We start from the raw sequence: 12,842 nt of genomic DNA on the forward strand, positions 1-12,842 counted from the left end.
CGATAGATCAAAAACTATATGATTCATAAAAATAAATAAAAATCTGTTTTAGAATCCACAGGTGAAGCCCTTTCATATGATACCCCACTTGATATAGCAATCTTACTTTGAAAGTCGAAAATAGCAATATTTGTTCATGAACACATTTTAAATTATTTCTTGTGATGTAACGACAACTTCACGGTTTTCAGATTTTTCCCCAAATGTCTGCTATAAGACCTACCTACCTGCCAAATTTCATGATTCTAGGAGGATTGCTCAGTTGAGTTTATTTCCGTAGCATTCAACTCTACAATTTCGACAGATTTGAACGAAAATCATAGCAATATATTATATTATTATTTATAACTGACTGAAAAATAGCTTAGTTTTAATAGTATTTTAAGTTTTTGTGTACTTAAAATATATACGTGTTTAGATATTATTAGTAGTTAATCTTAGTTAAAAATACTACATGGAATGTGTAAAATTATATGTGAACTTTGTTGAAATGTTACACGAAAAGTGTAAAATTATATGTACTTAGGTAAACTTTGTAAAAATGTCACACAAAAAGTGTAATAATGTCACGCGAAAAGTGTTAAAATGTATGGGAACTTTGTAAAAATGTTACACGAGAAGTATAAACTTGTGTAAACTATTGCTATAGGTGTACCAATGAACTGAAACAGCTCGTGGGAGCTTGATTGTGTTAAAATGACAGCTGCAATGTCACGATCGCAATCACCTCTGATTTGTTGACGCTCGTTCACTATTGGCTACAACAATGTATTGTTGCAACATGAATACCTTAAATTCAGCCTATCACAACAATTGCGATTGTAATGTTTTCCGAAAAACCTGAATCAATCATTATTACAATCGTAATTGTTGTGATTGGCTGAAATTATGCTATTTGTTGCAACAATACATTGTAGCCAATAGTGAACGAGTGTCAACCAATCAAAGGTGATTGCAATCGTAACATTACAGCTGTCATTCTACCGCAATCGAGCTGCCGGAATGGCTGCGAGAGGGTGACAGCAATGTCGAATTCCTTGATTTTTACGTCGACTGTCTCTCTCCCACAATCCAGGCCTTACCTTACGAGCCGTCTCAGGGAAACGATATAGGTTTACAGTATGTAATGTACCCGTCTAGGCAAGTATATAATTTAAGTTTTCGTTGTTGTTTTTGATTATTATTTAAATATCTATTTATTTATAACCATTTTAATGGGTAAGGCAATATTTTTGTATTAAAAATCGTTTAAATACATACGTTTTTTAATTTATTCTAGTATCATAATAAAACCTCCCTTTTCACTCATTTTCATTTTTAATATTTGTTTTTTCGAAAACATAGCTGTACGACTCTATTTTTAACCGACTACCAAAAAGGAGGTGGTTCTCACCCGTTTTTTAGGGTTTCGTAGTAAACAAGGACCCCTTATAGTTTCGGCATGTCCGTCTGTCCGTCCGTCCGTCTTCGGTTAATCTCAGTGACTATGCTAGAAATCTGTAATTTGGCATGGGTATAAATATTAATCACGCCGACAAAGTGGTGAAATAAAATTATACTGCAGAAAATAATTGGGGTTACCTACCTACATCCACCTTTAAAATTAGATTTCAGCTTTGTAGAGCGTTGTCTCTGTCACTCGTACCTATGTGACGTTTTGTCGGTCTCAACGACAGACAATGTTCTACAAAACCGCTATCTCTTTCTAAAGGTCGATGTAAAAAACGAAACCTCGGAGAAAACTAAAGTTTTACCTACCTATAGAAGGTACGCCGACGCGACTGGTCGACATGGCAATCGGGGTATGAGGCGGGGGAACGCCCCGCATCTCACCCACGTTATCCCGCACTAACCCGTAGCGTGGGGCTGTGCGGGGCGTCCCCACCCCGATTGCCATCTCGACCTGTCGCCTACCTACTATAGGTACATAACACACAAGTTTGGTACCATGTACCTATCTAGTTCTATTTTATGCTATGTCGTTATATTCTCAGGTAACTACAATATAAACACTAAAATAGTAAATCTTATTACAAGTATACTTATATCTCTATTGTAAAAAATTATTGACGTAAATCCTCAGTTTTTAACTCTTTTATACATGGGTAGGTACTTAAATATAATATTAGAATTATAATAATTATTCTAATCCTTCCAAGACTATAATCCTTTCTTATATATTAATAGTATATGGTACCTACTGTGTACCTAGCTGTTCTGAAAATCATTGTACCTACTACATTCAATTTTTTTTTTAATCGACACGGTATACTTTATTTCACAGTTGCACTTATTCGTTTATCGATTTAACACCTACTTAAATTTTTTTTATTTAATTAATAATCTATTAATAAACTTAAATCTAAAAAAAACAACAGTAAATTAAAACTAAAATAAATTAAATTAAATAATAATAAATAATAAATTTATTCATAAGAATGCAGGTGACATAACATAGTTATAAAATTAGTTGGCGAGCCTTATGCATTCTACCTTAGAATATTGGTGTATGAATATTATTTTAAATATTACATTAGGTACAGTTAAATTTTTAGAAACATGTAAGTACATATAAATTACAAAATCTTTAAAATTATATAATATTCAGAAAGTAAATTAATTAAGTCATACAAAAACAAGAGAAAAAAAATAGAAATAAAAAACAGTCATTTAAATTTTTCATGTCATACAGAGGGGATACCTAACTATTTACCTAATTAAATGTAAAACCTCATCGAGACCACCGCAGCGAGGCATTGTACCCAAGATGCTGGCAGCATTACCCCTTTGGATGGCCAAACTAATTCTTTGACCAAGGTAGCTGCCAGCTCTCGGACATTCAAATTATATTGTGTCTGAGCCATTGTCAGCTCAGTAAATGAATCATTATATTCATTGTAGGGGCAACAAATCTATGCAATATGCGTAGGCAATAAAACTTATTATAGGTGTAGCTAACTATACAGTGAAATCATTGTTTTATTACGTTCGTAATCGTAACAATAATTGAAATTGAAAATTATTACCACGTTCGACACATATAACTAGAAACAATCTAAATAATTTTTCACACCACTCGCTCTAAAATGCCTTATTACAGACCTGTTAGATAAGGGTTTTTTTTTTAATTTATTTAATACTAGCTTATGCTCGCGACTTCGTCCGCGTAGACTACACAAATTTCAAACCCCTATTTGACTCCCTTAATCAAATAGGGGTTTGAAATTAGGGAATAGGTTAGGTAGACCTCATATATAGACTTGAATTTTCAAAAATCCTTTCTTAGCGGATGCCTACGTTATAGTAGCTATCTGCATGCCCAATTTCCGCCCGATCCGTCCAGTAGTTTGAGCTGTGCGTTGATAGATCAGTCAATCAGTCACCTTTTCCTTTTATATATTTAAAAGTACCTACCCTTATTATAAATGCGAAAGTGTTTGTTTATTGGTTTGTCCTTCAATCACGTCGCAACGGATCGACGTGATTTTTTGCATGGGCAAGACCTGGAGAGTGACATAGGCTACTTTTTATCCCGGAAAATTAAAGAGTTTCCACGGGATTTTCAAAAATGTAAATGACACGTGAGCGAAGTCACGGGTGGCTAGGGCCCGCCATCTTGGCTTGGGGCCTCGTGGCTGGTTGCGTTCCCCGCGCTGCGGGCGATAGATTCGCCGTCGCGCACGGGGGTGGTGTCTGGTCCGGTGGAGATCTGCGCGCTGCGGACGATAGGCTGGCCATCGCGCGCGGAGATAGTGTCATATCCGGTGGGTCTCGCGTCGTCATCATCATCGCTAGGATCGCCTGCGTGCCACGCTAGTGGTGGCGGTCGTAGGAGTTCCGAGGCAGAGGACGCCCGGTCGGTGGTCGAATGGTCAGCGGAACGATGCCGTGAAGGTGTGTGTAAGGTCCGTTGTCGTGTACGGACGTACTCCTCCACGGTGGGCGTCTTGAGGTCGCGATGAATGACATCATTCCTCATGTACCTCGGCGCTCCTACGATCATGCGTAGGCACTTGTTCTGCTGGACTTGTAAGCGGCTCTTCTGGTGTTCTGAACAGAGACCATACCAGGCAGGAGGAGTCTTGGGCTAATTCTAATTTATCAACTCACATATAGATGGCGCTGTTGTCATTATCTTGCAATGTTGTACGATAGTACGGAACCCATCGTATGCTCGCACTTGGCCCGTATTGATATGCACGAAGTAGGGTATATGTAGTTATTTAAAATAAAGTGTAGGTAAGAACACTAAGTACCTAATTATCAAAAATTATAGACACCTAACTACTCAGTATGTTTCCAGTTTTAATACCTAGGTTGTGGATTAACAATTAGTATTTGAGTGTTAGGTTTTTTGGAAGAAAATTAGTAAATCATTATTCATAGTGTTTACAAGATATAATTTTTCCACAATTATATTAATTATACCTACGTACTTAGGTAGGTATAGTATGCGACAGGTCGAGATGGCAATCGGATTTTAACAACTCTGATCAGAAATAGGGCTACCAAAAGCATTTTTTTTAAATACAAAAGCAATGTTCCACAATTCTATAAATGAATGAATGAAATAGTTTATTTGTATGTTTATGGGAAGACAAGGTGTTTACAATAGAGAGGTGGATGACACGGGTCTGCCCGCGAAAATCAAATTTAATTTGGTTTTTCGCAATTTGTAAACTAATACGACAAAGTATATTAATAATGGCATTCAAATTGAGCCCCTAGCAGTTATCATCTTCACAGGTTTATATAAAAATCTTTACTTGAAAGTGTCCAGTTTAAGAAATTAGTCAAAATAATGAGTTTGACGTGATAGCTCACAAATTAGTCATTATTTTGACTAATTTCTTAAACTGGACACTTTCAAGTAAAGATTTTTGTATAAACCTGTGAAGATGGATATTGCTAGGGGCGAAATTTGAATGCAATAAGTCTACTTTGTCGCATTAGTTTACAAATTGTGAAAAACCAAATTAAATTTGAATTTCGCGGGCAGACCCGTGTCTTGGGCCTTGAGCCAACACAAATATCCAGTCAGGAAACCCTGAAGTACTAGGTATAATATTTTTGAAATATGAAACTAGGATGGGATGTAAAAAATAAAAATACAACAGTTTATTATAAATATAATAATATTTATTTTCCTTTCGACACGTCGTCATCTTTTTATAAGAATTAACAATATTGGTTCCTCAACAAGTAACTCTATACATCACTCTCACTATTTACAACAAACTGTACTTTTACACAAGAGATCTTTACACTACGCGATTAATTATTTCAGAGTTCCTTTTTTTTAATATTTACAAGGGCAAAGGTTTGGTCTCTGAAAAGCATTAATCCTGTAGTTAGGGTCTAAAAGACCCCGTTCTGGGCCCCTAAAACGTGGCCCAGAGTTTTTGAGCTCGGGAGTTGGTGGCAAATTTTGAAGAGGCGCTTGAACTAAGGGTGAGATCTATAGAGCGCACTCGTCTCGGCTTAGACTTAAGACAGAGTTAAAACGAGACAGCTATATCTCTCAAATAAATCAGTCTCGTTTAAACTCAATCTTAAGTCTAAGCAAATTCAAAGTACGCTCTATAGATCTCAGCCTAAGAGGCTAAGTTTGTATTTGTAGTATGGTAACGTTCCCCGAATATGAAAAAATAGCATGTTTTCCTTTACGAATTAATTGTATCGAAAACTAGTTTGTTGGCGTAAACCTGGCACTAAGATAAAAAGCGATCACTAACAAGTAAAACGAGATAAAAATTGTAACTTTTGAATTCACAAACAAGCTGTCTAGTCCATCTTTCCACATTCAGTAACTTAACCGAACCATTTTTATAACTTACAAGTTTCATAACGTACAAGCGTTGTTCAAGCACCTACTCAAAATCTGCCACAAGCTCTCAGAGTTCTTTTGGATGAAATCGGTCCAAAATTTTGAGCGGCGCATTCAATCTCACAAACTCATTCTTTATTCGAGACTATACAAGTTAATACCCTGTATTTCCTTTTAGGACCGATCCCATGTGTATACGCTCCGTTTTCCCGCCAAAATACTGACAACGGCTATTACAAAAAAAAAAAAAAATGGTGCTTACGCACTATTGAAGTAAAACTAAACTTGCGCAAGATTACATTTTTTTAAATGAGACAGTGAAGGTTTTTTATCATATCATGTAGTTAAATATAAGTCTAGCAAATTGCTATTGCGCTGGAACCATTAACATCGAAATGACGTCATTTTGACGTCAGCCGAAATAAAAATATACTATCAGCTTGAAACTTCAGTCTAAAGCTGACGTCACTAAAATGGCGGCCACGCGCATTAGCAATTCTCAAGTAATTTCTCAAATAGCGCCTGAAGTTTTACTTCAAAAATACTTTTACTTATCAAAATAAATACATAAATTTAAATTACAATAACATTGTAATGTAAATTTTAACACTTAACAAAAAAATCAATTTCATCAATAGAGATTGTGAAAAAAATCATCAAAAACAAAAACAAATTACAATGAAAAACAGTAATTCAACAATATTTTACGAAATATCGTAGGAAATTGTAATTTCAACTGGAAAATCCTTTTGCAAAATCATTTTGAAGACAAAAACTAACAAAAAACAAAACAGTTTAAAATTCAGAGTTTAACCTAACAAAATAATAATATGAAGAATTATGAAAACAAAAATAAGTTTTACAACAGCGCACGAAATAATAAAACATTTTTGCATATACACCATGTTTTTAATATAATTCCAATTTGAGTTTATAGAAAAAATTAAAATGACAAAAATTCAGGTAATTTTGAGAACTATGCGAAAATATTTTATAATTAAAAAAAAGTGGGGGCGAACGGAGCGTATTATAAATAATATATATTTTTATAAAAAAGATATATATTTTCATTACTATATCTTTTCGTAACCATTTATATACTTGCACGACTGTCTTAATCAAAGAATGACATTTTTTACATACAAAAACAATATTTTATACTAATTTAATTATACGAAATGAGAATTCGACTAACCATTTTATTATTAGTCACAAGTTTTATGAAATATCCAAAAATATATTATGTAATTTGAATTTTTATAAAATTTATTATTCTAATTACTTAATTAATTGCCAATTTCTCACTAGAAAATTTTACTATTCTAAAAATTTAATTTAGTTTGTATGTTCATTTATCGTACACTAGCTTACTCCCGCGACTTTGTCTGGACTACACAAATTTCAAACCCCATTTCACCCCCTCAGAGGTGAATTTTCAAAAATCCTTTCTTAGCGGATGTCTACGTCATAATAGATATCTGCATGCCAAATTGCAGTCCGAACCGTCTAGTAGTTTGGGCTGTGCGTTGATAGATCAGTCAGTCAGTCACCTTTTCATTTATATATTTAGACTAGCGGCTGCCTGCGGTGTCGCTCCCTTTATTCCTTGTTTGAATTATAAAGTTAACCTCTGTGCAAAATTTTAGCTTTCTAGGTCCAAGGGTTTTACTAAGTGTTGATAAGTCAGTCAGAACTTTTTACACAACTGCCAGACAAAAGGAGTGCAATGTTTTCTGTGTGCGTGTGTTTCTTTATTCCGTCATAACTTCCAAATGCCTGAACAGATTTGGATATATGGGGTATCGTTAGAATCCTTACATCATCTCGAGTAACACTTACTATAAATTTTTATGGCGGATGTATGGCGCCATTTTTAAATGTGATTTTTTTACAGTCGTCTTTTTTAATTACGACTTGATTATATTTAGCAAATATAAGTCCCGCAAATTGCTAATGCGCGCGGCCGCCATTTTAGTGACGTCAGCACTAGACTGAAGTTTCGAGCTGATGGTACATTTTTACTTAAATATACGTCAAATGACGTCATTTCGATGTTAATGAGACATGGTTTCAGCGCAAAAGCAATTTGCGGGACTTATACCACTAGATCGATTCAGACAAAACTTACGAAATACCTAAAATAAATTTCGTGTCGAATTTCTTTGAAAAACTAGTTTAATTATATTTTCTAGTACATTTTATTCACTAATTGAAGTATTTAAAATAAAACAGTCGCACAAGTATATAAAAATGTATAAAATTCGCATTTTCAACGCTGGCTCGTTTCCATCTTAGACTGCGTCGGTTACCATAAGGTGAGATTGCTGTCAAGAAAAATCTACTTTTTTACATTTAGTTACAAAATTTTGAAGAAATCTCGAATATCAGTCATTTCTTGGAGTAATAACTAATAATATACCTTATTTGGTAATAACATAGATTTCACCTTATGGTATTTTTCAAAATCATTTAGTAGTAGATGACTCTTTGCAAAAGTATGGTATTCTGATCATTTTTGCACGCGTTTTGAGTTTTGACCAATTTACAACACATTAATTTCGTATTTTGGCCTTTGTGCACGTATTTTGGTCATTTTTTGAACGCATTTTGGACATTTATTCATGCAATATGGCCATTACTTCACGTAGTTTGACCATCTCCGAGCACAGTGAAGTCCCAGTAAGGTGCACTCTGTGCCCGAGTGAGGCGTGGAAGAACCTTACCTGCATACTGCATTCTGATCTTTGTGTACGTATTTTGGCCCTTCTTTCACACATTTTGGCCATTTCTTAACGCATTCTGACCATTTCTTAGCACAGTGAAGCCCCGGCGGGGTGCTTCGGTGTCGGCTAGGTGCGGTGCGGGCTGCGCGCGAGCCAGGCGCGGAAGCGGGTCTGCCTCGCGGCGGAGAGGCGCGGATGCGAGGCGCGCGCGCTCGCGAGGCAGCCCGGCCTGTACAGCTGTTGCGGACGGCATGCGACTAACCTGCAACAAGATTTTTTTGTTTTAGGCGCCCTGATAGCCTAGACGTCCACCTTCTATCTGGGGGTTCGATATCGATCCCAAACACGCACCTCTAATATTTCAGTCGTTATGTGAGTTTTGAATAACCAATAAAATAAATATTGCGAGCGAAGCGAGCACTAAATTATTTGATTTAACGCGATGGTATACACGCTGAAATTTTGATGGTTGTTTTCCCGAAGCGAAATGATTTTGTCGTGGTATTAAATGTCAAATTTACAATCGAGAAAAACAAAAATCGAATGAGACCTCGAACCAATAGTGATACCGCGTGCGTTTTAGTGCTAGTTTATGTCGTATCACTACGCGCGAGAGCTCATTTTTCTCTAAACTTTTTCACTTTATTGGCAGCGCGGTTCGAGTGGATGTACCTACCTGCTATTCATGTTACTTCTAGGGCGTTACTATTGTTTCTCACACTTTCGAGTTGTCGATTTTTTTTTAATTATTTCAAAACAAAAACATTGTTATTTTTTAAGTTTAACTCAAAATTGCGATAGTACTAATGAGGGCTAATCATTCTGCCGCGGGAAGACAACCACTAAAATTTCACCGTGTATAATTAAGGTGAGCGAAGCGAGCATGTGATTTATATGTAAAATGGGCTCGGTGCTCACCGTATGCTGTTGGCGAGGGTGCACTCCGAGTGGTCGTGCAGCCTGGGCGGCTTCCTCCGCCGCACTATCGGCGTGCTCTCGGCCGGGGTGGTGGCGGTGCTGGCGCCCGCGACGGCGCCCGCGCGGCGCACGTTGCGGCGCAGGAACACGGGCTTGTTGCGCGGCGGCGGCTGCGTCACGTCGGGCCGCGCGTACTGCTCCGTGTACAGCGACCACGCCGCCAGCCGGGACACCGTCTCGCCGTTCGTTTCACGCGTTCGCGACTGTCAACCGCACACATATATTAATAAGTAATTCAAAAAGCACATTTTTTTGGACTAATCAACCTAAAACCCCCAAATATAAATGCCAATTTTTATTTTTTTTAAAGAATATTAGCCATGTTAAATGACTAATATTCCCTTTACCTCTCCAACTAAGCGTCAAGCTTGTGCTAGGAGTAGGCACGACAATAGTGCAACGGGCGGGGTTCGAACCGTCGACCTTTCGGTTTTCAGTCCACTCCTTTACCGGTTGAGCTATTGAGGCTCAAATTGTGTTTGTTTGTTGGTTTGTCCTTCTATCACGCCACAAAACGCAGCAACGGATGACGCGATTCTTTTCATAGATAGATAAAATACTCATACTTCACCTCTTCTGATCATTAACTAATGATCTAAATGGCATTCCGAACCAGTGGTAGATGCATCCGACGATTCGAAACCGCTTTTGAAAGCTTACTTGAATAAAAAATATATTAATTTATTTTATTTATTTATTACGTAGCCTTTTGACAAGACGCCAAATATGCAGATCGATATTTCACCCACTGCACAAGTTCGTGACACCAACTGAATAAGTACCAGGAGAGCATACGGACATAGGAAGCTGGGCTCTGGCTCTATAGAAATTTCCATACAACACTTTAAAGCACGAGACCATAAAAATTAGTTTTAGTCCGCTAACGCCCAGCACAAAGAAGAACTTTACGAGCATGAGAAGTGAAAACCATATTTACCTGGTTGGTAGGTGATAATCTCGAGTCATTGTGCGGTGATGTCCTTCCCTCAGCCGCTGCTTCTAACAGTTCAAACGTCGTCTTTACTTCATCGCCGCCATACTGCAACAACCAAAGTAAAAAAATCAATCAAAGTAATAAGATTGTTCTTACATTTTGCGTTTCACACTTTTTAACTGACTTTAAAAAAAAGGAGGAGATTCTCGATTCAATTGTATGTTTTTTTTAAACATTTTCAATGATTGAAGTACGAGTACACATACTTTCGACAAAGGTATGTAAAAGGTATGGATATTTTAGTTAATTTCTAGAGTTCCATACCTCAAAAGGAAAAACGGAACCCTTATAAGATCACTTTTTTGTCTGTTTGTACAGGCTACTTCCCGTTGACCTAGAATTATGAAATTTGGCAGGTAGGTAGGTCTTATAGCAGGACATTAGGGGAAAAATCTGAAAACCGTGAATTTGTGGTTACATCACAAGAAAAAAATTAAAATGTGTTCGTGAACAAATATTGCTATTTTCTACTTTCAAAGTAAGATTGCTATATCAAGTGGGATATCATATGAAAGGGCTTTACCTGTAAATTCTAAAATTTGTATTTATTTTAATGCATAATAGTTTTTGAATTATCGTGCAACATGTCGAAAAATACGACTGTAGTACGGAACCCTCGGTGCGCGAGCCTGACTCTCACTTGGCTGGTTTTTTTAATATCACCATTTCACATATAATTTCAAGTTATTATATACATGTATGAACATTTTCGGCACGCCGCAACTCATATAGGCGCAGCGGCGCTTCCAATGCTCAGTCTCTCTGTCCCCCTGTACGCAGCCAACACGCCTATAGAGGCGAGCGACGGGATTAGGGGACGTGGAATCGAACATTTATATCTTAAAGAGTACTCGGTAAGAGATGGCCGTAAACCAGTAATGTGATGGACGTAAACTCATGTGATGGCTGGAGGTCTTTAATCTGATGGACGTGAACTCATGTGATGGCTGGAGGTCTTTAATGTGATGGACGCGAACTCATGTGATGGCTGGAGGTCTTTAATGTGATAGACGTGAACTCATGTGATGGCTGGAGGTCTTTAATGTGATGGACGTGAACTCATGTCATGGCTGGAGGTTTTTAATGTGATGGACGTGCACTCATGTGATGGCTGGAGGTCTTTAATCTGATGGACGTGAACTCATGTGATGGCTGGAGGTCTTTAATGTGATAGACGTGAACTCATGTGATGGCTGGAGGTCTTTAATGTGATGGACGTGAACTCATGTGATGGCTGGAGGTCTTTAATGTGATGGACGTGAACTCATGTGATGGCTGGAGGTTTTTAATGTGATGGACGTGATCATGTGATGGCTGGAGGTCTTTAATCTGATGGACGTGAACTCATGTGATGGCTGGAGGTCTTTAATGTGATAGACGTGAACTCATGTGATGGCTGGAGGTCTTTAATGTGATGGACGTGAACTCATGTGGTGGCTGGAGGTCTTTAATGTGATGGACGTGAACTCATGTGATGGCTGGAGGTTTTAAATGTGATGGACGTGAACTCATGTGATGGCTGGAGGTCTTTAATGTGATGGACGTGAACTCATGTGATGGCTGGAGGTCTTTAATGTGATAGACGTGAACTCATGTGATGGCTGGAGGTATTTAATGTGATGGACGTGAACTCATGTGATGGCTGGAGGTCTTTAATGTGATGGACGTGAACTCATGTGATCCACGGAGGCAGCAGTGGACGTCTATCGGATGATGATGATGATGATGATGAGACTAGTGTAATCCACTTTCGCAGTAGCTGTAATAATTACTGTTACTCACCAGTTTGACAAGAAATGTGGTGTAATGACTAAGCGCCCTCAGTGCTCTCCTGACATAAGACGCTGGTCCCCTCATGCCCCCTCTGGCGGCCATCTCCGCCGCTCTCACTGACCAACTCTCGGACACACAACGTTGTAACTGTGGAGAGAATATGAATTGGTTCATTTTTTACATATAAAAGGAAAATGTGACTGACTGACTGACTGACTGATTGATCTATCAACGCACAGCCCAAACTACTGGACGGATCAGGCTGAAATTTGGCATGCAGATAGCTATTATGGTGTAGGTATCTGCTAAGAAAGGATTTTCTAAAATTCAACCCCTAAGGGGGTGGAGTAGGGGTTTGAAATTTGTGTAGTCCACACGGATGAAGTTACGAGCATAAGCTAGTCGTGAACAAAACTTTGTTAGCGCGATTCAGAGAGATTGAAACTCCCTGTGACGCCATCTAGTTTGAGCATTGTAAGTTACTTCGACGTTGATGATTATAGAACCCTTTGTGACTTCGAGCAGTGTCATCTGTATAGGACCAGCG

The 12,842-nt window shown here is 37.8% G+C and overlaps 1 protein-coding gene across 1 annotated transcript in view; it reads right to left on the bottom strand.

The window, feature by feature from the left end:
- Positions 1–5,117: 5,117 nt before the first annotated feature.
- Sin3A (SIN3 transcription regulator family member A) overlaps positions 5,118–12,842 on the bottom strand; it is a 54,407-nt gene continuing 46,682 nt past the window's right edge. Inside the window, exons 32-35 of the mRNA XM_069508050.1 lie at positions 12,305–12,442; positions 10,466–10,567; positions 9,469–9,731; positions 5,118–8,812 (exon numbers count right to left, since the gene is read on the bottom strand). Coding sequence (XP_069364151.1) covers positions 8,677–8,812; positions 9,469–9,731; positions 10,466–10,567; positions 12,305–12,442 — 639 coding nt within the window. The 3' untranslated portion in view covers positions 5,118–8,676. The remainder of the gene's footprint in view (positions 8,813–9,468; positions 9,732–10,465; positions 10,568–12,304; positions 12,443–12,842) is intronic.

This window comes from Maniola hyperantus, chromosome 27, assembly GCF_902806685.2.
Source record: "Maniola hyperantus chromosome 27, iAphHyp1.2, whole genome shotgun sequence".
Classification (NCBI taxonomy): domain Eukaryota; kingdom Metazoa; phylum Arthropoda; class Insecta; order Lepidoptera; family Nymphalidae; genus Maniola; species Maniola hyperantus.